Consider the following 25,522-nt stretch of genomic DNA (forward strand, 5'->3'; position numbering starts at 1 on the left):
CTGTTGTTTTTGGTGGGTTTTTTTGTAAAAACACTGATTTAATTTTTTGTGGGGGAAGGTGGCTGGGTGTTGGTGTTTATCCGTTAAAACCTAAAATCAAAAACCTTAATCATATATTATGTAGAAGTATACATTCTCTATTTTATTATTCTATATTCTGTACAATGAAAATTGTTATATAGATACCAAAGATTTATCACTTTATTTTGATATTTATTAAGTAATTTATTAGAATAAAAATACTCCTAGATCTACATTTGGCATTTTCCCTTTTGATCCTTATTTAGACTCTTCATTCCCAATTACTCCATTCCTTCCTGACTTGCTGTTAGTGGAAGGCTTTAGAACTCAAGTGGTGCTGTCCCTTACAACTATAGAGCAGAGTACAGGCCAAAGAGTGCTGAGAAATTGGACTCCACACCTCACCGCTTCCCAAACATGTATCAACGTCAAAGAAAAATACATCTTTTCCTTAAAAAGATAAGGCTGAGTTGTGTAAGAATCAGATATGAAATGCCTGTCTTCTCTGGATTTGCAGCTTCAAATCCTGACTGGATATACCCAGCCCTTCATCCTTCTGAGGTAGATACATTGAGCTCCCCACAGTTTGCTGCTTGAGGATCTTTTGAATAAGACCATAAAAACTGATGTCTTAACTACTCAGTGTGAACGTTGAAGATTCCATGGCACTGCTTGTAAGGGTGGGAAGTTTGTCCCGGTTGCCTGGCCAAAATTGCTGTCGTCCTCTTCTGGTGTGCAGCGTGCTGAACACTGATTGTCCTCAAGCTGCCACCTTCTGCCCCGGAAGGAGTTATCTTTTAGCAGAGCTGAATTCATATCATTTGTGAAGCCTTTGGAATGATACTTTATTGTATTTGTTTAAGCATCTATGATTAAAGTCCATCTCCACCCAGGGCCAGACCCAAAGCCCCTTGAAGTCGATGGGAATTTTGCAGGGGTCACAAGGTTTGGACTGTTCCCCGGGTGAGGAGAACTAATGTGCAGTTAGAACAATATACATGGTTTCTCATAACGCACGTAAGTAGGAGAAAATAGAAAAGATGGACTAAAAGCTACCTTTCAACTGACTTAAAGTAAACAACATGAACAATAAAAGCCATTAATTTGCATTAGCATTTCACATTCAGCACTTCAGTGCTGCAGCTGGTTCAAAGGAATATCAAGAGGGCAAAAGAGGGTGACAGTGTGAGAGTGGTGGGCGGGGGACCTGCGTCATTCAAAGGTAAAGTGAAACAGTGATGCCATAAATGATGGTGTCTGTCCTCTGATTGTTCTCTGATGTAGCTATTTCTCACAATTCACAGAATCGACGACTGCTTCTGTGCTTCTCGAAAACTGGATGCAGTAGCCACAGAAGCTAAATTCAAGCAGGATCTGGGATTCCGAATGCTGAACTGCGGCCGAACGGATCTAGTTAAACAGGCCATATCTTTGCTGGGGCCAGATGGAATTAACAGCATGAGTGAACAGGTACAAAATTTAACTTTAAAAGCCAGGAGTTGTGACTATTTATTAAAGAAAACAACCTTCCAACACTCTAACTTTATAAACAGATGGCTCTTAACTTAATCCTTTTTCTCTGTTACTTACTGTTACTAAGACTCCATCAGGTGTACATTCAGGCTAAACTTGGGCCCGTAGGAATTATAGATTCTTTTCTTTAGTGTTGAGGCAGATATAGCACATGAGTTAGCTTAAACTTTTAAAGTTACATTGATTCAGGAGAAATCATCAAAAGGTCATAGGAGTGCCTGGAGTCGATCTGAATACATAGTTGACCCTGGCTTGTGAACAATAGTGCCAATTAGGATGCTGGTTTTTGTGATGTGGACATCTTTCCAATACAAACTGGTCTGAGGTTCACAATGCATTTCACATAGACCACCAAACCCCCGTCAAGTGAATGTTAATAATGTTCACTTGCATATTGAAATAGGCCCCAATTTGAACTGGTGATCTGGAGACAGAAATCTCCATATTTCATTACTGTTTAGTCATCTTATCTTTTAGGTGGTGACTTACAGATAACATGGGAAATACTAAGGATTACTACAACAAAAGGGAAGTCTCTGTAAAGTGTACAGATTTATCCAAAAGTAAATTTACCTCCATGACTGCCCATCAGTGGAAACTTTGGACTGTGAAGCTCATGAGATTGTTCCCAATTCTCAAGCAGGAAATATTGACACTTTAGCAGCCATGGACAGTGCTTCATCCTTTTGAAGTAGAGTTCCATGTAGTTTACTGTGAATGGATCTTTATTGTAAGACCTTAAGAATTGAGGTTCCCATCTGCTCTACAAAAATATTAAAGATCCTGGTGTCCTTAGCCAAAAGTTCCCATTTTGCTTCCAGTTCTGCAGTACACTGTTTGGCAGGGGGCAGCCAGCTTCCACCCCAGAGATGGTTGCATTTGACCAGTGCTGTATGTATATAATATAAAAGAAGGCAGAGAGGAGATATGATTGCTCTCTATAAATATATCAGAGGGATAAATACCATGGAGAAGAATTATTTAAGCTCAGTACCAATGTGGACACAAGAACAAATGGATATAAACTGGCCATCAGGAAGTTTAGACTTGAAATTAGATGAAGGTTTCTAACCATCAGAGGAGTGAAGTTCTGGAACAGCCTTCCAAGGGAAGCAGTGGGGGCAAACGACATATCTGGCTTCAAGACAAAGCTTGATAAGTTTATGGAGGAGATAGCCTAATTTTGGCAATTAATTGATCTTCAACTGCTAGCAGTAGATATGCCCAATGGCCTGTGATAGGATGTTAGATGGGGTGGGATCTGAGTTACTACAGAGAATTCTTTCCAGGGTGTCTGGCTGGTGAGTCTTGCCCACATGCTCAGGGTTTAGCTGATTGCCATACTTTGGGTTGGGAAGGAGTTTTCCCCCAGGGCAGATTGGAAGAGGCCCTGCGTTTTTTTTGCCTTCCTCTGTAGCGTGGGGCATGGGTCACTTGCTGGAGGATTCTCTGCATCTTGAAGTCTTTAAACCACTATTTGAGGACTTCAGTAGCTCAGACATAAGTTAGAGGTTTGTTACAGGAGTTGGTGGGTAAGATTCCGTGGCCTGCGTTGTGCAGGAGGTCAGACTAGACGATCATAATGGCCCCTTCTGACCTTAAAGTCTATGATTGTTAAATGCTTTGGGATGAAAGGCTCTACAGAAACGTAAAATATTACAATCAGAGACCTGTAAGGCTAGAAGGGACCTCAAGAGATTATCTAGTCCATCACCCCACACTTAGGCAGGATTAGGTATCGCTAGAAGATCCCGGATGGGTGACAGTTCTAATAGCTTTAGTTTGATAGAACACTGACCTATAACATTAATTAGTTAACGTTGATAAAGTGCTTTGTAAGTGTGAAGTACTCGGTAAGTACTAACTATTACTGTTGTTTTTATAGCATGGAGTTCATTCCATGGTTAGTATGTTATAGTACTTTTAAATGATTATTCTTTTAAATAATTCTACACCTTGAAACTTTTCATAGAAAAATTGCTGTGCTCCAAGGATTCAGTCCTGCAAAGTGCTGCTCCATATGGCCTGATCCATCAAAGCACTTAATCATCTGCTTAATTTTAAAGTGATGCTTATGTGACATTTGACTTAAATGTGTGCGTCAGTGCTTTGCCAGACCAAGCCAAGTGAGTCTGCGTCTTGCAGGACTGAGCCACCAGTGACTTGAATATTGAAAGAACAACTTTTTCATGTTGCCAAAAAAGACAAATTCCCTGTGTGCCAATTGCATGTGTTATTTATTATTTGTTGAGCACTAATTATGTGCTCATTAAAAATATATCTCCCACATATGAAGTGAGAGGTCTCATGCAGTGACACAGAGCAAGCCTGAGCTACAGAGCAAACCTCCAGGAAGGGCATATGTAAAAACAGCAGTGAGAAGAACTGCAGAACGGGGCTGATCAGAATCTCAAATGAACTTTTAGGCCCCCATCCTGCAATGTGTAGGGTGAAATCTTGCCCCCATTTTAATCAGTGGCAAAACTCCAGTTGGCTTCAATGGGTCCAGATTTCACTTGTAGTGTGCAGACTGCTGTGCTGAGACAGAGCCCGATTCAAGTCAGTAGTGTGGTGGAGCAGTCTGCGCATGTGCTGTGTCTTGCAGGATCAAGTCCACATTTGTTTTGTTAATCCTTTTCTGTCAAATTTTAACTTTAAATTTGATTTGCTCCTTGTGTTAAGTATTTATTCTTTTAAATTATGTTTTTTAACTTATGTTCTAAAAATTATCCCCAGTTATCAAAATTCAACGCTCGCATACAGTTTTTGTGAGACATAGGGACTGATCCTATGCAGCTTCCTATTGGCCTGACCATAGGCCCCTGATGTCCAAGGGGACTTTTACTGTTGGCTGCAATAGGAGCAAGATCAAGTCCTATTTGAGTGTGATCTGTACTCACCCAAGTATTCTCGTTGACTTTAGTGCAGCTGTCAGACAGAATCAGGATTATTCACATGAGTAATGGGATCATGACCCCCATTTCTGCAGTTATTAATAATATATATATTTAAAAGCACATCTTTCTCAACAGCAAATCAAGGACTTGATCCTGCTAAGTGCGCACTGATTACAGTGGTCATTGCAGATGCTCATCACCTCGCAGCATCGGGCCCAACATTTTATTTTTATTTTTACTAAAAGACACCTGCCCCAAAACACAACAAACCTCAGCCTGGAAAAAGAGGCTTTTTCCTCTCAAGGAAAACGTGAAATACGTTTAATTCAGCAAAAATGCTGGAGCTCAGTTCTTGCTAGAGAGAACAGTGTAGTGGCTCAGCTTCTGCCCATTCTGACTACCTCATTTGTCTCTGTAAATAATTTTGCTCTACGGCAAGGGACAGATTAAGCAGAAAGTGTGTGATCGTGTGACAGGAAATTGATATGGGACCATAAGACAGACAATAGACATGTAGTAGAGGTACCATGGTCCAGTGGTAAACTTACCATGGAACAAGCACACTCTTGATTGATCCTCCCCCACTTTTATTTAATAAATAGCTTTTTGTGCTGTAATTTTGGTAGATTTAATTATACCATCATGATTTCATCTAGACTTATTTCCATTGCCAAAATAACACTGACCTTAAGGGAAATGTTGATCAGCTGCAGTGGGTATTCCAGACTAATACAAATTGCAGATTAGAGTTTCCGTAGTGAAGGGTCAGCTAATCTAGTTTTCATAGGGCAGCATATCCTTAGAGCTAGCAACTTCCAACAATGCTGTCTGGCATTTCATTTAAAATTAAGTAATTGTTTAGGACTGTGTACAAAGCTTCTAGATTTCCAAGTGCTAACAATGCTGACAGTGAATAGACAGCGCTCGAGTCTAACGTATCTAAAGGGAGTTCATTATGTTGTTAAAGGGATACTGTCAAGAGGTATAGACTCAACTTCTAGGTTTTATAAAACAAGAGTTACAAAAACCTTAATATAAATGGAAGTATTTTCATTTGTTATTTTTTAACTGCATTGGAAATCTTATTGCTTTGGATTGAAACGTTCCCCTACTATTGGGAGCCCAAAGACAACATTGTTCTTTATTTAGAATACAAGAACTAGGAAATGAAACTGACAAATCTGATTTCATTGTGTTGAGTAAAACGCAGAAAGGAAACAACATAAATGATAACAGTAACTTAGATTTTTTAAATGTTCAGCTTTTAATAATATTAAAGGGTTGTTTGTAACAGAGGTAAGATTTTGTTAAACATTTAGTGTTTATCTTGACAATATACATTTAAAGCACTAACTCTTTTTTTTTTTTAAGATTCTATTGTAAATTTGTCAATTCCTTTGTTTGTTTTTTAATTCCAATGAATAGGGCATGACTCCACTGATGTATGCTTGTGTCAGGGGTGATGAGGCTATGGTGCAGATGCTACTAGATGCTGGAGCAGATTTGAATGTTGAGGTGAGGACATTTTATTATGATTACAACTTTGATTTCTTTCTTTGTTTATATCTCAGACAGCCCATTAAAATTATAGCAGAGGAGGAAAACCCCAAGGCATTTAAAAATAAAATTCTGTTACCAAAAGCGTTAACATTTGAAATGAATATTGAAATGATCACAGCACTTATCGGGGCACCTCAGTATTGGGATCCATTGCGCTTAAAGGGTCAGTTTGTCAGTGGTTTACACCCAATGTAATAGTACTGATTTTGCTGGAATTGCACAGTGTAAATTAGCATAGAATGTAGCCCCGGAACTTTAAATGTAAGCTGCTCATTCAGGAGTCATAATTCTAATGCAAAGGATGGGACTTTCTGAATCGCAGGTGAGTTAAAATAGAGAGGTCAAGGCAGCACACTTTTCAAATGCCCCTGTCCCCAAGTTTGAGAACTTGTATACATTGAGCTGTCCATCTACCGCCCAACAGCACACAAGTAATATAAGGTACATTGTTGTGTTTTATAAAAAGGCTTTGATGAAAGCTGGTGGACGAAGGAGGGTTCCAACATGTAAATATCTCTTGGTGAATATATGTAACAAACATACAGTCTGTCCACCAAATAGATTGTTACCTACCCGTGTTGCATGGAGTGGTGTAAGTTTTTAAAGAGCCATTTAAAATACATGAAGAGTTATTTGTCATGTTTGTAAATACTTATCATTTCAGTTTGTTGAGGTCATGAATAAATTAAACTGTCTGATTCACTTATCTGTGTTCCATCCGTTCTGTTTGGATTTAGGAAAGCTGTCATTAAAGTGTAATTGCTACTTTCAGTGAGACATTTTACTTTGTCTGTTTGTTTGTTTTAATTTAATTGAAAAAAGGATAATGGATGGTTTGGGCATTAGGGGCAGGACACAATTTTTCACCTGTAAGTCACCACTTTGAATCCACTCCGGTCGATAGTGACTGACAGTCATTACTATCTGATCGCTGTTCGGTGGTTTATGTGAAATCAGTTGTTGATTTCAGCTCAGTTCAGTTCCTAGTGGAACAAACCCTCCTCCCCCAAATCAACCATCAGTTGGCAAAAATTATCCCCCTTCATAGCAGTCGTAATAAAGAGGCCAGAGATTTGACAGGCATGGAGACTGACCTGTCCTGCAACCCAGGGTGTCAAACACTTGGCCTTCTGAGTTCATCTCTTATTTTCTGGGTCCCCCCCTTAACAAATTCAGATTCTGCAGAATGCAAGCTTTCATTTCAAATAAAAAGGGAGTTCAGTCCTTGTGGCTGTGTAAATAACCTTCTAAACTTGGACTACATATAAATTTAAGCAGTATTGTGTTCCTGAGTCTGAAGACAACCTGAACCAATAGCTTTCAGAGGGGTTTGAACCTCCCTGGTTGATCTCAAAGGAAAGTTCTCACTAAAATCAAATCATGACACCTCAAGAGCAGGATCTTCAAATAATTAAGGTGTGCAGTTATACAGCTAATTTGTATATACAGTTACCACAATAATGTGTGCAAATTGGGTGATTACATGAATATAGGCCAAATAAACAAAGGGTGAAATAAGTGTTCTTGAAATTGCCCTGTATATTTTTTCCCCACTTTGCTTTGCTAAATAAAAGTTTTGGCCCAAATTTCCAAAAATGACCCCTAATTCGGGATCAGTTTAGACTCCAGGGACGATTCCTGATATGCTGAGTACCTAAAACTCACATTGAACTCAGTGAGAGGCGTGGCTGTGTGTACCAAATGTCAATGTCAGGCCTTAGAGGGGCACTCAGTGTTGACCTAACTCTACTCCCATTAAAGTCAGTGGTAAAACTCCCATTGACTTCAGTGGGAGCAGAGTTACCCCAATGGTAAGTGCTTTTGAAAAGCCCAACCTAGGTATCTTAAAAAAAATAAAGGCACCCAAATGTAGAGGTTGTTCTAGAAAATCTCGGCCTTAGTGTCTACATAAGGGCATATTTTACTCTTATTTTTCAGTGAGAACTCTGCTATGGATTGAGGGTAGCACTTGAGTCTAAATTCGTAGACAGGGCTCACAGATCATAACTGAAGATTTAATTTGGCTCTGTCCACAGAATGAATTTGACTCCCCTGCTCTAATCCCTAGAGGGGTGCTTGCCTGTGCTGTAATTGTTTTGTAGAAAATTAGAGGACTTTAGTCTCCAGGGTTGTCAATCCCACTCTATTCACAAGCACTAAATTCACTAAAAAGAATTAAAATTTAAAAAATGAAATAAAATAAAATGTTAATACTTGCATTTCCTCAGTGTACGCCACAGGGAGTTCCCTGAGCTTTCCTGTGCCAATACCAATCCACGTGAGATGGGATGTAATTAGCTGGTACATGGTTATATTTAGGGACTAGTTTATCCTGAACCAAGCCTATTCATTCACCTTGTCTACGGCTACTTCTCCCTCTACTGCTGGGCTAGAGCTGCTTGACCCCATTCATTACACAGTGCTCCCAGGTTCTGAGACATCACAGGCCTAAGTTTAGACTTCAGCACATTTCTTCTGGTGTTAGAGCTCTGTGTGTGCAGAGCAGAGTGAAGTGATTTCAGGAACTCAAGGTTTCTCTTTGGCTGGGGTGGATGACACAGCCAACTGTCTCATGCAGCTCTCCTCAGCTGAAAAACCACGACTGCCACACCAGCTACTACCTCTCTGCCCTCACCCCTGATGTTAGCCCTGGGGATGGCTAGCAGGACGTTATGTCAGAAGCTTGGCCATGATGGCTGCTGATGCAGCCAAGCATCTGATGCCGAGCACATAAGATGGCGAATGTAAAACTCCCTGCCTTTCGCAGGGTGGCTGGCCAATGCTTCGTTCAGTCCAACTTCAGTTCTTCTACCAGTGCTATCTTACCATGGACTAATAATAATTAATTAATCAATCATTACTTTGCACTTCAGTGTCATGCTCCATCCAAGGATCTCAAAGTGCTTTATAACCTTTCATAAAATGTTACTATCCCTGTGAGTTGCATCATATTAAAGATGGGGAAACTGAGGCACAGAGCAATTACATCAGTTGCCCAAGGTCAAGATTAGAGGCTTTAAATATTGATGCTTAGTGGGAGGAAGGACTGATGTGCAAATGAAAGGGTTTTTTGTTTAAAGAAAACAGTTTTTAGTTATTTTGGGCCCAGCACACCTTTAGATTTAACTAGAAGGAGAGAAAGTAGTAAACAGATTTTTTTAAATATCCTCTAAATGGTGCTAGACTCCATCCATTTTAAACGGTCTTCTGCTTCCAGTCAAGGAACAGCAACATGGGTTACATGTCTTTAAACTTGAGACCGGGGGTGAAATCCTGGTCCCATTGAAGTTAGTGGCAAAACTCCCATTGATTTCACTAGAGTCAGGTTTTCACTCCAGGATTTTTGAGAAACTCAGAATGCTGTGAAGCAATCCCAGGAGCAGGGAAGAATGAGTGGGCATAATATGAAGCCCCTGAAGTCAATAGGAAGTGTCCCTACATGTAACCATCCTGACAGAGCCACCTCCTCAGTGAGCGTTGGCATAAGCCCTCGTGCAAATTTTGACTCTGTAAAAGTTGCTGGGAGGCAGTGATTTAGAGGGAGCAACAGCTCTTGGAAAAGAGACTTTATTTGCTATGAGCTTTGATCAATCTCTCAGTAAACAGCATGAAAAATTCTTCCTAAGTAAAAACTCTGCTGGAAAAAATATATAGAACCAATCATTTTCTGAGGTTTTTTTTCTATCACTTATACCCATGTGCCTAGCTTTCAGGCAGGTTGAGTTTTATTATTTAAAGCTCTTTGAAGCCCATTTTAAAAGAAAATAACTTTAATTTGTTTATAGGTTGTCAGTACTGCTCATAAATATCCATCCGTCCACCCCGAGACCCGCCATTGGACAGCTCTGACATTTGCTGTGTTGCATGGACATATTCCTGTAGTTCAGGTATTACTGTATTTCCCTACCTGCATCTCACTTTTTATTTATCCAGTTGGGTTGTAATCTGCATCCATCTCAAGCGTGGTACCCCTCTCATATTCATATTGGTTACTTCTTCTATCATTTACTGATCTGATATGGTGATCTCTGCCTCCAAATCTTAACCAATATGAGGTTTAAATAGGACAATTTTAAAGTACAGTTGCATCAAAGAAAGTCCGTCAACTCCTCATGCTCCTTTCTGACCATTTGTTGTATGTGTTTGTTTATTCATTCATTACACTCTTAACAATATTTGCATTTATTAAAATATTATAATACATGTGATATTTCAGAAAAAAATCCTCTGAGTTGTTCCATAGTCAGAGGAGTGCTCAATCACTTTATCCAGACATGAAAAGACGTGAATATGTTGGCTTTGTGGTATGGCATATCAAGAGTTGAGAGAGATTGTTTTTCAAAGTAATTGTGTCAACATGGCACAATTAATGAATCACTAGACAAAGGAGATCTAGGGTATGGATGGCCAAAGACAGGTTGAATGTGTCCCCTCCGATTCTGTAGTGCTGTCCATGGCCAGCCTCATCTTTAATAATAATAATGAAATAGAAATGTACCCCAGGAGACTGCCAATTCCAGCATGCATTGCTACAACTTGTTCCTGAAACCCTCTTCCCTTCTGGAAACATCTCTCTATTAAAGACGGAGACAACTGAAATCTCGTCCATTTTATGAAAAGTATGTGGGGCTCCAGGCAAGCTGTCAGTGAGGCTGTTGGTTAGGCCAAGTTTGAGTGCCTAAATCTAGTACATTACTTCACACTCCTGATCTTCTGCCCAGGTCAGGAACATTGGGTAGTACTTGTTTGGCTTTGGAATATTCACTAATACTCTAGGAGTCTTAGTGTATCGTGAGTGAAAAAGAACTAATTGAATAATAGAAAAAAAATTTGCATGTCACTTGTCTTCACTGCATCCGATGTGTGGATAATGATAAATATTAAACTTCAATTTCTCACGATTCATAAACTCTGAATTCTGTGATGTCACCAACAATTCTAAATGGTGCATTTTCTTTATAGCTGTTGCTGGATGCTGGAGCAAAGGTAGAAGGTTCTTTAGAGCATGGAGAGGAAAATTACTCGGAAACTCCTTTGCAACTGGCAGCAGCTGCTGGTAAGGACTCTCCTTCTGCTGGAATAAACTCTTCAATTGGGAAATGTGACTTAGTTGCAAAAATATTGGACTTTAAAAAAATTAAAATCTCTCTTGGCGTACAGGAAATTTTGAACTGGTGACTTTGCTGTTGGAGCGAGGCGCTGACCCCATGATAGGAACAATGTACAGAAATGGAATTTCCATGACTCCACAAGGTGACATGAACTCTTTCAGTCAGGCTGCTGCACATGGACACAGGTAGAGTGGGAATGGGTCTCTGTTGCATGGGTCAAGTGATTATGGTTTGCCTGGGAGGCTGACATGGAGGGACTGATGTATGGTCTTCAGTGTTAAAGTAGAATTCTGCTGCACATGTGTGGATAGTGTGACAGTCAGATGTGCCCCTTTTTGGTATAAGAGACTTGAGATTGGATTTAGGGATTTCTGTTAGTGTATGAGTTTGATCAGTTTGAGGTGCACGTTGCTTTTTCGATATGTGGAAATGGATGTGAATGCCTTCTGAAGTGTTGCAGTTTGTTGTTTACAAAGTTGTAGTCAATGCTGAAGTTCCAGTGAGTGCTGGAGGACTTCCCTGAATGTATTTACATATTTCTAAAGGTTTTGTGTGTGGTGTGAGTTTCCTGCAGCAGCCATAACTGTCATTAAACAAAGTGGGGTTTTTTTTGTAAGTGCTGATATTTTTGTTTGTGTTAACATTATGTGTGTGTCCAGAGACAGCGTGTTGGGAGCATGTTATAAATTAAAAAATAAATTAAATGAACAACTGATATGTATGAACAGTTATTTGTGCAAAATCCAGGTACTAATTACAATATTATGGATTAGTATTAGGACCTTCACATTCATACTTTTCTACTTGTAGCCTTCCAGAGGAACGTAGATGCAGGTTAGAGACAGTATCTACATTATGTTTGCTTAGAGAAAAGAGCTAACAGCCTAATGATATGCTATGTAGCTGTCAGGGCTGGTTCAGACAATGCTGCCCATCTGCAGCCAAAGAGCGGCCCCTTGCAGGGGCGGGGTGAGAGGGGACGAGTTTGTTAAAATGCCCATGCAGTGCCTAATGGTGTGGAGTCGGAGATGCTTCGTGCTGTCAGAGAGCGCTGCAGAGCAGCGTCCCTTGTGGAAATCAAGGCTTCCCCCCCCTATATTGTGCACCGGCTGAGGCACATCACAGATTCACACTCTCCCCACTCCCCCAACTAGTTTTACAGGAAAGCTCCCTCCACTATTCCTCTACCCATACACACCTCTAGACATCATGGGTGGCAAGTGAACTCCCCCTTCAGAGAGGCTAGCCCCCCCACCCGACAGAGCCCCGAGCGCACACCCATCCTATGGCCAGAGGAGCCCGGGCCGGCCTGCCCCAGCCATGCCGACCTGAGCCACCCCAGCCATGCCAGCTAGCCTGAGCTGCCCCAGCTTGACCAGCTGGCCAGACCCCCAGGCTGGCCCAAGCCACCCCAGGCCGCCAGCTGGCCCGAGCCCCAAGCTCCAGGCCACCAGCTGGAGCGGAGTCCCCACTGGCTTCAGGGGTGAGGGCGGGGCCGCAGGCAGATCGGGGTGGGGCCATGGCCTGGGTTAGGGGAGGCTTAGCCTCCCCTGGTCTTCAATACCCGCCACCCATGCTAGCCGTCCCTCAGTTATCCAGGACACACTGCTTATTCTCTCCCACACACACCCATTGCCCCCTACCCCTACTCAATGCTTAATCTGTGGCAGGACTTGCAGTTCACAGCTCTGGCACCTCTGGACTTGCCACATCAGTTATGAAAGAAATAAAATGACTTGAGCCCCGACACCTCTTTCATTACAAATTAAGCACTGCCCCTACCCGTGGAACTGAATGTGTGCTGCTACCAGAACATAAGTGCATGAGGTAGGTGGGAGGTTGGGGAGAAATTGCACGCTGGGTCTGATTCTCCTCTCACAACACCATAAACCAGGAGTAGCTCCGCTGAAGTCAATGGAGTTACACTGCTCTAAACCTGGTGGGCGTGGAGTATCATGCCTACTGCTGAGTTTGGGGCCTTGCAGCTCAGTGCCCAAATAAATGGCTTTGCAGCTGGGGTCCCAGGTTTGCTTGAACCTGCCCTGCCAGATGTAGTTGAATGATTAGTAGCTCCAGCTTTACCGAGACTGCTTTGACTGTTAATTGAGAATGATGGTGTTTTCAGTGGTTTTAGACAGCTCCCTTTTTAAGTTTCATCTCTATCAATTATTTGCTACTAAATGCATCCTTTGTGAAAGGCACTAAAGAGTTTCTAAAGACAACTCCATTTTCCCGTAGTGTGGGATAGCTTCTGCCGAGGTTTTCCACACAGGCTTTTAATCATTTAACAGTCACCGCTCGATCATAAGTTTCTGATTTAAGTTTCTGCTGTACACGTGACATTTGTACGGTGCGGCTGCCATTCGTTAGAGCAACGGAACCAGTCCTGCAGCTATGATACGGGCACAACTCCTGAACTGGTAGGAGTATTGCCTGCATGAGGGCTGCAGGAACTGAGCACTAGGTGAATTAACATTTCGTAAAATAATTCCTGATTGGCCTTCTGAATAGGTTTCCAAACCTGCCATGTTGCAGCCAATATCCCGGGCAGAAGGAAAACACAGTAGCTAACTCTGATTTTCTCTCTCTTGCATTGTGGCTGACAGGAATGTATTTCGTAAGCTGCTTGCTCAGCCAGAGAAAGAGAAGAGTGATATTCTGTCCCTGGAGGAAATACTGGCTGAGGGAACTGACTTGGCAGATGCTGCACCAGCTCCTTTGTGTGCCAGCCGCAACAGCAAGGCCAAACTGAAAGCACTGAAAGAAGCCATGTACCACAGCGCCGAGCATGGATATGTGGATGTCACTATTGACATAAGGAGCATAGGTCAGTCTTGGTGTCCTCTGCACTTTACCTCCCATGAGAGACAACTGTCATGTATGTTTTGGTGGGAGCAATGCCTGTCACTCACACTGACCACATTTGAATGTTCCTGAGTTTTTATGAAAGCAATAATTGGGGGAATTTCACGTGTGTGGGATTGAAGAACCGGGGAGGAGAGTCAGTCAGTGCAAACTGGGTGTAAAGCTGTGACTCTTGGAGGATCCATTGAGTCAGTTTTGTTTTAATGCCAAGGAGCCATGGCTGACTAAGATAATCTTCTCTGCATGGCATGTGAGTTGCTTTTCTTTTCACAATCATGTATGCCACACATCACAAAATGTGGCAAATCTCATATACATTTAGACAGGTTTCTTTCTGTTATGTTGCGTCATGAATGGAATCACCTACTCCAATTAGGCGAACTCAAACATTGTTTTTCAGATGCCCTTCAGGCAGTTGGGTGTAAGCCACAGAGCATGACCCACTTACAGCTGTAGTCACCCCCTCACATGGAGGTGCTGGAGAACGGATACACCAGGTCTTTTCAGCCTCAGTTCTTGGTAGAATGCCAGGCACACCTAGGACTCATTCGTTAAAAATGCTTCAGTTGCTCTGCTTTGTAGGCTCTGGCACGTGGTGGTTCCCAATAAGCACTCTGATGCCTCGCTCAGAAGAAAGGATGATTTGCTAGGGCTGGCTCCCATCAGCAGGCTTCTTCACCTCTGCTTAGCTAGGTGTCCAACTAAAACGTCAGTTCTGGGGCAGCTGTGCCAGCTGTTCATGCACCAACTCTCACAACCACCCATCTGCTTCCAAACACCACGCTCCTCCCAGCACCAACCTCCCAAATGTCTCAGAACCTTCCCCCTTTTGCTGCTTGCAACCCTCCTGGGGGAGAAAGGCAGTGAATTTGCTCAGCGCACTAATCACATAGCTCTGCGACCCTTTCAAACACCCTCTCCAGGGCCAGTCAGTCACTGCTCAAGGAAACCGTTTTGTTCTGATTGTTGACTGTTTTACAACATGTGTTAATCAGTGCTCAGTGAGAGACCAAAAGACTTCTGCTGCCAAACATGCTTCTGAGCACTATATCCAAGAACACTTGAGTCTTGGAATCCTGTCACATGGATCATGATTTCTACTCTGAGTTACAACCTTTTACAGGTTTGCATAAACACACAGGGATGGACTGGTTGTGCAACCGGTCTAACAAAGCACCTCCTACTAAGTGAATGTGAAAGGATCTCATGGCAGTGGGAGAGGGGACGGTTGGACTCGAGATCCTGCCCACTTGTAGGGATGGAGGGGAGAAGTGGGCATGCAGCACCTATAAGGACCCAAGATCCAGGGTGTGGACAGGAGAGAGGAGGGTTATATTTCCTCTCGCACTCTTCTGAAAATGTAACCCATTGGTGAGTGTGTGTTACAGGTCCCACACTGTGCCGATCCCCAGAGGATATGAGTTGTTACAGCTTGTGGTCAAAGAGACTTGACTGTTTAGTTCAAGCTGTAGCAGTTTATGCTTTTAATTCTGCAGGTCCTCAGTTTAATCTCTGGTGTCAGCCAAGATGGCCATCACACAGGCATGTAGGTTGGTCTACAATCCATTCCTTAATGAATATGATTTGGACTAATTTATCTGTCTTCTACTACTGCAATTTTTATTTAGTGTGTGATAGCAATTCCTTTTACATTCTTAAAGTGCAGTTCTGCTCTGAAAAGTAACTGTAAAAATGGGACCTTCTGACCCACCTGATGCTGTATCAACATAAATGGGGATGCATGGTTTGGAGGAGTGATGAGGCGGAAATAAACATTTTCCTCTCCAGGTCACTAGTTCAAATCCAGCCAAAGTTGGCAGTGACTAGATGTTTTTACTGTCTGATGTCTCCTTGGTAGCCCACTGCAAATGAGTGCGGTGGCATAAATCTAGTTCCTAGATGAGGTCCACATCACAAATCACCACTGCAGTGAACACTAATTGGCTCAGCAGAGAGGCTAAATAATACTACTTAGCTCTTATATAGCACTTTTCATCAGTAGAATAGGTGCCAACTCTGTGAGTGCTCTGGGGTTCAAGCACCCACTGAAAAAAAAAACAATAGGGGTTGCTCAGCACCCTTGAGCTACCGGTCGGTGGCAGGAGTACTTACATGATGCATAGTGAAACAAGAAGGCACAAAGCACCCACTGGCAAAAACAAGTCAGCACCTGTGATTAGTAGGTCTCAAAGTACTTCACACTCTGTAATAAATTTATCCCTACAACAACTGCTATGAGATGGGGAAGTGCTATTATCCCCATTTTATAGATGAGGAACTGAGGCACACTGAGACTAAGTGACTTGCCTGAGGTCACACAGGAAATCTGTGGCAGAGCAGGGAATTGAACCTGGGACTGGAATACCTTCTTATACTTGGAGGCATGTCCCTGCAGATTAGGATTGAGGCATATTGATGGGCATTACTTGTGGGGTAAATAGGAGGTCAGTTTCTAGGGCTTTCAATTTGGCACCATTCACAAGCCCTAAAGTCATACAATTGAAAAACAAATTAGCTATGCCTCATTCTGTGATGGTCTGGAATATACACATACCTTTAAAATTCATCTTTTTGTACAGGAGTTCCATGGACACTACATACATGGTTGGAGTCTTTGCGAACTTCCTTTCAGCAGCACAGACGGCCTCTCATCCAATGCTTGTTAAAGGAATTTAAATCCATTCAGGAGGAAGAGTACACTGAGGAGCTCATCACACATGGGTTGCCTTTGATGTTTGAAATACTGAAAGCAAGTAAGGTATGAGAAATTGTGGATTTTGAAGAAATTAACACAACCTCCACACCGTCCAAAAATCTCTGCAATATTACACAGATCTCCTGAAACTCATTACACTATGTGAGATTTTCTGTATTTGTTTCCTGATTTGCAAGTGCAGATGTGTGGGTTTAAAAACAAAACAAAACAAAAAACCACGACAGCTATATACATCTACTGATAGGACAGCTTAATACTGACACTAACAGTGAGCTGGAGAGACATCAGAAGCTAAAGCCTAGTGGTAAAATTAAAGTCACAAGGATCAGCGTAGTACAGCAAGAGATGTTGATAGCTGAATCAACCAAGGTTAGTCTCTCTCTCTCTAGTTTGCTTTCTAGGGCCATACAGCAACACTAATATTCATATTTGCTTTGGATTTCTTGAGCCAGTTTTCAGTTCCAAATATTATCTTCTCACAAGCCTTTCTGCCCCCCATGTGGAAGCTTTTGTGGGGACTTATACAACCCGACAACCTATTTAGGTCATAGAATATCTATTTCTTTCCCTTTAAATATCAGTGGAAAAAATCTTCCACTATCTTGGTGGCCTAATGTCCAGGCAAAAACAATTTAAAAAAAAAAATCTCCCATAAACCAGCATTCATTTCCCCCACCCCCATATCATTCCTTCAATCAGACCTTTTCTGACCCAGACAACTGAGCTTTTAGTGAGATACATACAAGTATGCAGCTAAAATAGAGCTGGGGCAGGTGTCCAGGGAAAGTGGAAATATCTTCCCCCAATGAAGGCTGGATATTTTCTTTTCCAACTTGATTCAGCCAAAATTAGCTCCTTTGCTGCTCCCACTGACTTCAAAACACAACCAAGTCCTCTCCCAGAAAGCCCCAATCAAGCATAATCTATTACTGACAAGAAACAAGTATTTTAGTGGCCAAATTGAGAAGCAGCAGGAGTCTAATATCAAAACTATTTGCATATTATTTTAATGATGTATTATGATACACATTAGTAAGGCCCCCCCTTGCTTGTTTAGCATGAGAGTGAATAACATTTCCTACCTACCTCCTGAACACCAATGTAGGCATCATATAATCTGCAGCAGCAATTTAGTTAATGTTAAAAGGCAGAGGTTTTGACCTACTCACTGAATACGAAAAGATTGTGGAACTAGCAGTTAGTTGGAGACCTAGACACAGATGTTTCTTACATTCCACTCCAAAAGTGGCCAGGGCTCGGGCTCAAATATATATTCCTGTAGGAATGGATTCCAGGGGCGAAGGCCTGTTATTGAGATCATCCTGCCCCTAGCTCCTATGAATTTCAACTTCAGAATTAGTTGATGCTGGATCGGTATCTGTGGAGGATTCTAGAGATAGCTTTGAGGAAATTATTCTAAATCCTGGAATGTGTGGGCCCCTCAACAGGCCTAATGCCTATTTATCCAACACCGGACAGCAAATTGCTATTCTATTTGAAAGATGAAATAAAACTAATTGGACTGAAACCTTTACAGGGATTATTTAGGAACTTTAATCTGGGATAAAGGATACAATAAATTGTTGTTTTCTTGGGTGACTACAGCCAAAGCCAGTGGTTTTCACATGGTCAGCTTTAAAATAATTTATTTAGACAGAATTATACCCCTCTGATATGTCAAAATAGGTCTTCGGGAGTCTCTGTCTTGTAGGAGGCGTTGTAGTAAAGTAGAGCCTGCTTGTTCTGCTTTGGGTTCACTTTAAAGCCAAACTGCTGGAGGAGCGGGGGAACAACTGAAATAGCAGAAAAAGCCAGTAAGATAGAAATTCCATGCTATCCAACTTGCCTCCACACTATATACACACACATCATTTCATATGCTTAACTGTACAGTGAATCATTGTGTGACACTATAAAGACTTAGAAGATGTCTGCCAATAGCAAGAATTATTGTCATGGCCTTGACCAAATGGGCTCTTGCGAACAGCTCCTTTGCGGAAAGAAGGCTAGAACATATACACGGTGTCTAAGGCCCTTTGTTTTCAGTGTTTGTTTTTGTTTAAAATTTCTTGGGAATTTATTAGTGTTTATTACAAAAGTTAAAAAAAATCAGTGAAAATCAGTGCAAAAACAAAAGGAGTACTTGTGGCACCTTAGAGACTAACCAATTTATTTGAGCATGAGCTTTCATGAGCTACAGCTCACTTCATCGGATGCATACCATGGAAACTGCAGCAGATATTATATACACACAGAGATCATGAAACAATACCCCACAGTGGGGTGGGAGGAGGTATTGTTTCATGATCTCTGTGTGTATATAATATCTGCTGCAGTTTCCACGGTATGCATCCGATGAAGTGAGCTGTAGCTCACGAAAGCTCATGCTCAAATAAATTGGTTAGTCTCTAAGGTGCCACAAGTACTCCTTTTCTTTTTGCGAATACAGACTAACACGGCTGTTACTCTGAAACCTGTCATAGTGCAAAAGCAAAATCCTTAGAGTTTTCCAGAATAAATATCAGGGTAAATTTCACTCTCTTCTGTTTTTGTGTCTTTAAACTTTTAGGAAAGCCCCTTTTGTTCTGAAATGTAGTCAGATACAGCTTTTCATTTTCAATCCATTTTAGCAAGAAAAGTAGTTCTCTAACTTTTATTTGCTTTGAATGCTGACAACTATCTCTGCTGTCTGTAAAGCTAGTAACATGTACGTGGTGGGCGTGGATCAGACAACAGAATGTACACCAGCAACTAATTCCAGCAGTTCTGCCCTGGCTCCCCGCTCCAGAAGGAGAGATGCGTGGTCCAGGTTGCCTTCTGGAGCAGGGAGCTGGTTCTGGAGAGTTCTGGCATTTCCAAAATTTGGGTGAAAAAAAAAATCAGTAAAAACTGAATAATGGCTTTTGTAAAACCCAGGAAAGTTTCGGTAAATCCTAAAATAAAGGGACTTAAGAATATTGGAAGGAAACAAGGAACTTTTAGAAGCTTTCCAGGAGAAAGATTCTACAAAAAGACTTAAGTTGTCCCTGGTCATGGTGTGGGAGAGCTGTGGGGAAAGGTATTGGTTCAAGGGGCCTCCCACTCCACTTGCATACTCCATACAAGGGCCAGGGCAGAGACTGTTCCCTCCATGCACACCCAGGAATGGAAATCCACACATAGAGGGGTGGGAAAGGAGCAGGTCTTTGGTTCAGACCCTGTCCCACAATTTGTAGAGTCAGGGGGAGCATGATTTATCCAAAGGGACATGCCCTCCCCTGTGTGCTGGGAGCTCAGGGAGGGATTATGCCTCCTTTGTTAAATACCACAGGCTGGCCCGAAACATTTCCTTAACAAGTGTGTTGGGGGGAAATAAAGGTAAAATAAGTAACTTTTTACAGAAGACACTAAAAATTTATTGGTCAATATAAAAATAGCATGTCCCATATGATGCATATCATGATGCTCAGTGTATTGTTCTTGAGTGACAATTTATATTTAAGAATAGCAACACTTTGCACTTCTATAAATAGTTCCATTCATCCAGTAACTTCAGTATTAATGAATTGCGCCTCATTATCCCCCTGTGAGATAGGTAAATCTTATCCTGGTTTTACAAATGGAGAAACTGAGGCACAGAGAGGCATGCAGCCACATTTTCACCATGGGAGCTGCAGGGTGCTCTACACGTCTGAAAGTCAGGCCCAGGTTGTATAAAGTTGGGCACCCAGAAGTTGAAGCACCCAAGATCAGTGGCCACTTATTAAAAATGTGGTCTAAGTGACTGTCCCATAATCATGGGGACAGATCCATGAATAGAACCCGGTTTGGTTACTCCCATTCTTGTACTTTAGCCACAAGACCTTCCTTGCCCTTGCTCAAATTGAGCTGCTACATGAGGAAACATTCCTAGAAGTTCCCAAGCCACCTAGAGTTTGTCTACACTGCACACTAAACCCGGGACGGTGGGAACCAGGCTTGTGAACTGGGTGTTTCCAAGCCTGTGCTTGAGTGTCCACACTGTATTGTGAATCTGGATTTGCAGTTGCTGGACCTGGGTCTCACAGCTGTGCTAACACATCCATACTGCACTTGGCAGATTCGGGTCTATGGCTTGACTTGCATCCACACTGCAGAATGTCAGAACTTGGACCTGCGTCCCCCTGGGGCTCTGGCCCACCTCCCTAGCAGTATCTAGATTTTAGGATCCAGATGCAAACATTCCTGTGGGAAGTTTGCAGCAAGGCAGAACTGCTGTCAGAGTTTTGCTGGCTGGCTGGCTGCAGTTGGCATTCTCTACTCCCCTTTATATGCTGAAATGCTGCTGCTGAACACAGAAAGAAAAACATATTTTTGGAAACGCCAGCTTTGGAACAAAGAATGGAAACAAAATCTAGTAAATCAGGCAAGATGGGTGTGTGTGGATGAGCTGAAGTCCTAGATAACATTACCTCTTAGAAAGTGAAATCATGGGAAGAACAGTCAGTACATTTTTAGCAAATGTACTGAGACAATTGGGGGAAGATTTCCAAGGCACAAATGGAAGTTAGGCACCCAGCTCCCATTGCATTTCAATGGGAGTTGATCTCCTAATTTCCCTTTATGGTTCTAAATATCTCCCCCTTTTAGCAAATGCATAATCCAGTGATATTTCCATGCTTCTGAGACAGAAATATCAGAATGCACAGATCATTTGTGTCCAACCCTGAGGGGGAATGCTGGTAGTCAGCATGAACCCTTCACCACGCCAGGAACAAGATGTACTAGAGAAGGCAGTATCACTAAAAAAGATGAGGAGAACTCAGAGAGAACAACCCTGGTTTAAAGGACAATTTAGAGAGCCACTATAACAATATAGAGAGCCACTATAACAAAACTTGCGACACTAAACCTATCAGTAAAGTAGTGGTCTGCCAGAGGACTTGGTCCTTTGGATGAGGAAAAATATTGCCATTTCTGGGACAAATGAGGCTCTTAACCACGCAAATTCATGTCCAGCACACAAGAGTGGTTTACAGACAGAAGTAGGAGACAGTAAGGAGCTATCAGCCCTGAGATAAGCTTTAGAACAGGGATCGGTAACCTTTGGCACGCGGCCTGCCAGGGTAAGCCCCCTGGCGGGCTGGGTTGGTTTGGTTTGTTTATCTGCATGTCCGCAGGTTCAGCTGATCGCGGCTCCCACTGGCCACGGTTCACCGCTCCAGGCCAATGGGGGCTGTGGGAAGCAGCACGGGCCGAGGGATGTGCTGGCCGCTGCTTTCCGCAGCCCCCATTGGCCTGGAGCGGCGAACTGTGGCCAGTGGGAGCTGCGGTCAGCCGAACCTGTGGACGCAGCAGGTAAACAAACTGGCCCAGCCCTCCAAGGGGCTTACCCTAGCAGGCCGCGGGCCAAAGGTTGCCGATCCCTGCTTTAGAAGCTATATAGAGCAGAAAACAGAGTTTTGACCCCTCTCAAGATATTGGATATCTTGTTATTGCAGAATTAGAAGAAAAGAGAAAGAGATGGCACTGAATTACTGTATGTCAACATCTGTAATGTGCTGTTCAAGACCCAAAGAAAATTCACAAAACTTCTCATTGAAATCTCTAGTGTCCAATAAAAATTGGTGTTTACGTAACACAAAGCTGGCTTTTGATTATTATTCTGCCCTGTTATAGAATATGTGCATTCCTCCAGTCTGTGCTAAAAATGCCTCCATGAAGAGACTTTTCTTTGTTTCTTGTTTACAAAAGAGAACTCTCTGAGATGTTCCAGCAGAGTTTGACTGTAATATGGTGTGACGGGGTTGGGACTCCCCACCGCAGCGCCTCCTGCTGTTCAGTCCGGGAATTAGCTCAGTTCATGCGGAGCGCCCTCTGCCGGTGGTGTCCCGTCCGTCTCTCGCCCTCTATTGGCATCTCAACCCACGTTGCTCCCAGCTTGCGGCATCCTCTTCAGGACACTGCCCTCCAACAGTGCCCCCAAGTCCACACTCGCCCCCTTCTGGGGAGGGGGTGGGGGTTAACAGCCGTCTTTCCAGTTCACTCCTGCCGCAGCGGCCAACCACAACCGCTTGAGTCTAGCCCCTCTGTTCAAGGGCCGGTTGCAGTCTGTCACGGCCACCCTTCCATGGCCAGGTGCTGTACAAGGAAGAAGGGGGGGACCCAGGCCCACCCACTACTCTGGGTCCCGATTCAGGGACCCTCTAGTGGCAGCCTCCCTGCCCTGCTTCTCTCCCCTTGTCTAACTGTCCCTGGGCCACTTCCCCTCTGGCCCTTCGCACCCTCTAGGCCCTTTCTCTCAGGGCCTGCAGTCTGGCAGGTATTGGGCCAGAGCCCTTCTATGCTCCCCCAAGCCTGCCCAGCACTGCTCTGTCCGAGGTGCCTGTCTCCTGCCCAGGAGACAGACCTTCCCCCATGAAGGTCTAGGACAGACTGCCTGTTCCCTTCCTGGGCAGCCTTTATATAGGGCCTAGCCTAGCCCTGATTGGCTGGCTGTAATACTGACCCTGATTGACTCCCAGTAGGCCTTTTCCTGATTGGCTGCCTTCTGCACAGCCACTCTGGCCTACTCTAGCCCTATCTCTCATAGGGGTGGTGCAGGCGCCCCACCACATATGGCTACCGCTAGTGAGCGGAGAAGAAAGCTACAGCCTAGAGCCTAAACTAAAGATGAGCCTGAATTAAAACCTCAGATCTAAACATCCTCAAACTTTTTAGGATGTTTGGGCTCAGATCTCAAATATGCTGCTTGCTCTGAACTAAGATTCAAATTAAAATCACCAGAGTTCCATGCAGTACAGCAAGAGATGTTGTCAGCAGTACCAAAAAAAGAACTGACATCATCTAGTGCGTACTTTGTCCATGGATGTTAATATCCTATTGTCTTTAGATGTCTTGGGATAGTTTTCAGATATGAATCTTAAAAAATTCCAAATATTGGCCCTTGCAACCTTCTCACTGCCCCCTACACCGAGCCTCTTGCATAGTGTGGGCATGGAGCTGGTATATGCCACTCTATTGGATCCTATCTGAAGCCCAGATTCAGAACAGCACCTTAGCACATGTTTACACCTCATTGCCTGTGCTTAATAACTGTCATGAATAGAGATGCTTTACTGAATCAAGGCCCGACACTAGAGGAATTCTCCATATGTCCAGTTTCCTGGTGGTGCATTGACCAGACAAAACTATTTGAAACCTTCTGGGTGGGCCTTCACCTCCAGTAGCATTCTGTAACTTCCCTGTTGTTTCTACTGGTGATATTCTAGGTCTATCCAGGACATAGTCTATTAAGTGGGTTATTAACCAGGCTTTATGGTAAAGCTGGTTAAGAAATGCAGATTTGTTTTACAAAACTGTTTCCTCAAAATTTCAGATTTCCAAAAAATGTCGACAACTTTCTAAACTGGTCAAAAAACAGCAAAAAAAAAAAAAGGTTTGTACAAATTTGCAATGAATTTTTTTGAAAAATTGAAAAACATTTGACCAGCTCTTCTCTGTACACAGTAGGTAATAATCAATTTTTGAACAATAATCAGCTTTATTTTAAGCACATAAATGGATTTCTAAGAATCATAGTTACAAGGTAAGGCGAGGAGGTAGATGTCAAGGACAGTGAATAAAATAGAAGATTGACAAAGAGAGGTGTGGGTGTGGAAACGTAAAAAAAGAATAGAAGTTGAGATCAAAGATGACGGAGTGGAGGAGAAAAGAGAAAACAGGCAAGAAACAGAAATGGGAGATGAAGGACAACATTTTCAAAAATGTCTAAGTGATTTAGGTGCCTAAGTCCCATTTTCAGTAGTGACTCAGGAGCATACATCTCATTGACAGTCAATTGGATTTAGGCTCTTTAGTCACTTATGTGCTTTTAAAACTTTTGCCCAAAGATTTTCTAGATTTGGTTAGTCCTGCCTCAGCACAAGGAGCTGGACTTGAATTTTGGAGGTCCCTTCCAGCTTTACATTTCTATAATTTCTATAATCTCTTCAGAAATAACAGCACTTATGAGCCTCTGGCAAGAAGCATTAACTATTGTGAAAACAATTTTCATGCGTCTGGAAGCAACAGGAGCAATAGGAAAGGCCTGAAATATCTGACATCAAGTAGGAGAATAATTATAAATTGAAACTTAACAAAAAGAGGAAGAGGAGGAGATGTGTGTCCTATTACTGTGCTGCCAGGTTTCATCTATTTTAAAACAAATTTCTAGGAGAGGTCTCTCAGAGTATTCCAACATTCAGCAGGTGCTGTTGATCTCTTTTCTTCCACTCCTCTCTCCCCTTCCCATGTCAGTTAAAGTGAAGGGCCAGACACAGCTTCTGGAAATCTTCAGGTTCCCCGGTAGGCCCTGGATAATCCAAGATGTTGGGTTGGAGAATGAGGAAGCTGGATGTATGTTGCATTGAACAGAGTATAATCAAGTGGGTCTCCTTTTGAAAATTTCCCTAGCAGTGTGAGGGTTTGAAATTGACTAACCAAAGAACACAGCTTGTGAAGATGAGTTAGCTCCAGTGCCATAGGGGAAGATCCAGGAGGCAGTGTATCTCCCTGAGCTCCTAGGGGCCATGCCTTAGACGGCTGTAGTACTCTGCTGGGTAGGAAGGAAGGAAAGGCCCATCTAGGGCTGGTTGAAATGTTCCCATTGACAACAGTTTTTCAATGGAAAGTTGGGTTTTTCACAAAAAGTTTCTGCCTTCCACAGAATATTTTGAATTTCTATCAAAAAATCAAGCTCTTGAAAATGGATGCATTTTGAATGATAACCATAATATTTTGATTTGGAAATACTGCCACTGTGCCTTGTAGGAGTTGTAGTTTGATTGCTTCATGTGCCCATTCTCCTCTATGGGTTGGGC

The 25,522-nt window shown here is 42.6% G+C and overlaps 1 protein-coding gene across 2 annotated transcripts in view; it reads left to right on the top strand.

Moving 5' to 3' along the window:
- The window catches only part of ABTB3 (ankyrin repeat and BTB domain containing 3), a 279,066-nt gene that overhangs the window by 228,856 nt on the left and 24,688 nt on the right, over positions 1-25,522 (top strand). The window contains exons 5-12 of one of the 2 annotated variants that reach the window (XM_073324544.2): positions 1,326-1,491; positions 5,877-5,966; positions 9,797-9,898; positions 10,974-11,067; positions 11,172-11,307; positions 13,729-13,949; positions 16,567-16,745; positions 24,040-24,356. In XM_073324544.2, coding sequence (XP_073180645.2) covers positions 1,326-1,491; positions 5,877-5,966; positions 9,797-9,898; positions 10,974-11,067; positions 11,172-11,307; positions 13,729-13,949; positions 16,567-16,745; positions 24,040-24,120 — 1,069 coding nt within the window. In that variant the 3' untranslated portion in view covers positions 24,121-24,356. Of the gene's footprint in view, positions 1-1,325; positions 1,492-5,876; positions 5,967-9,796; positions 9,899-10,973; positions 11,068-11,171; positions 11,308-13,728; positions 13,950-16,566; positions 16,746-24,039; positions 24,357-25,522 lie in introns of those variants that run through there. The other variant, XM_073324534.2, reaches the window with a different exon arrangement.

This window comes from Lepidochelys kempii, chromosome 1, assembly GCF_965140285.1.
Source record: "Lepidochelys kempii isolate rLepKem1 chromosome 1, rLepKem1.hap1, whole genome shotgun sequence".
Taxonomy (NCBI): domain Eukaryota; kingdom Metazoa; phylum Chordata; order Testudines; family Cheloniidae; genus Lepidochelys; species Lepidochelys kempii.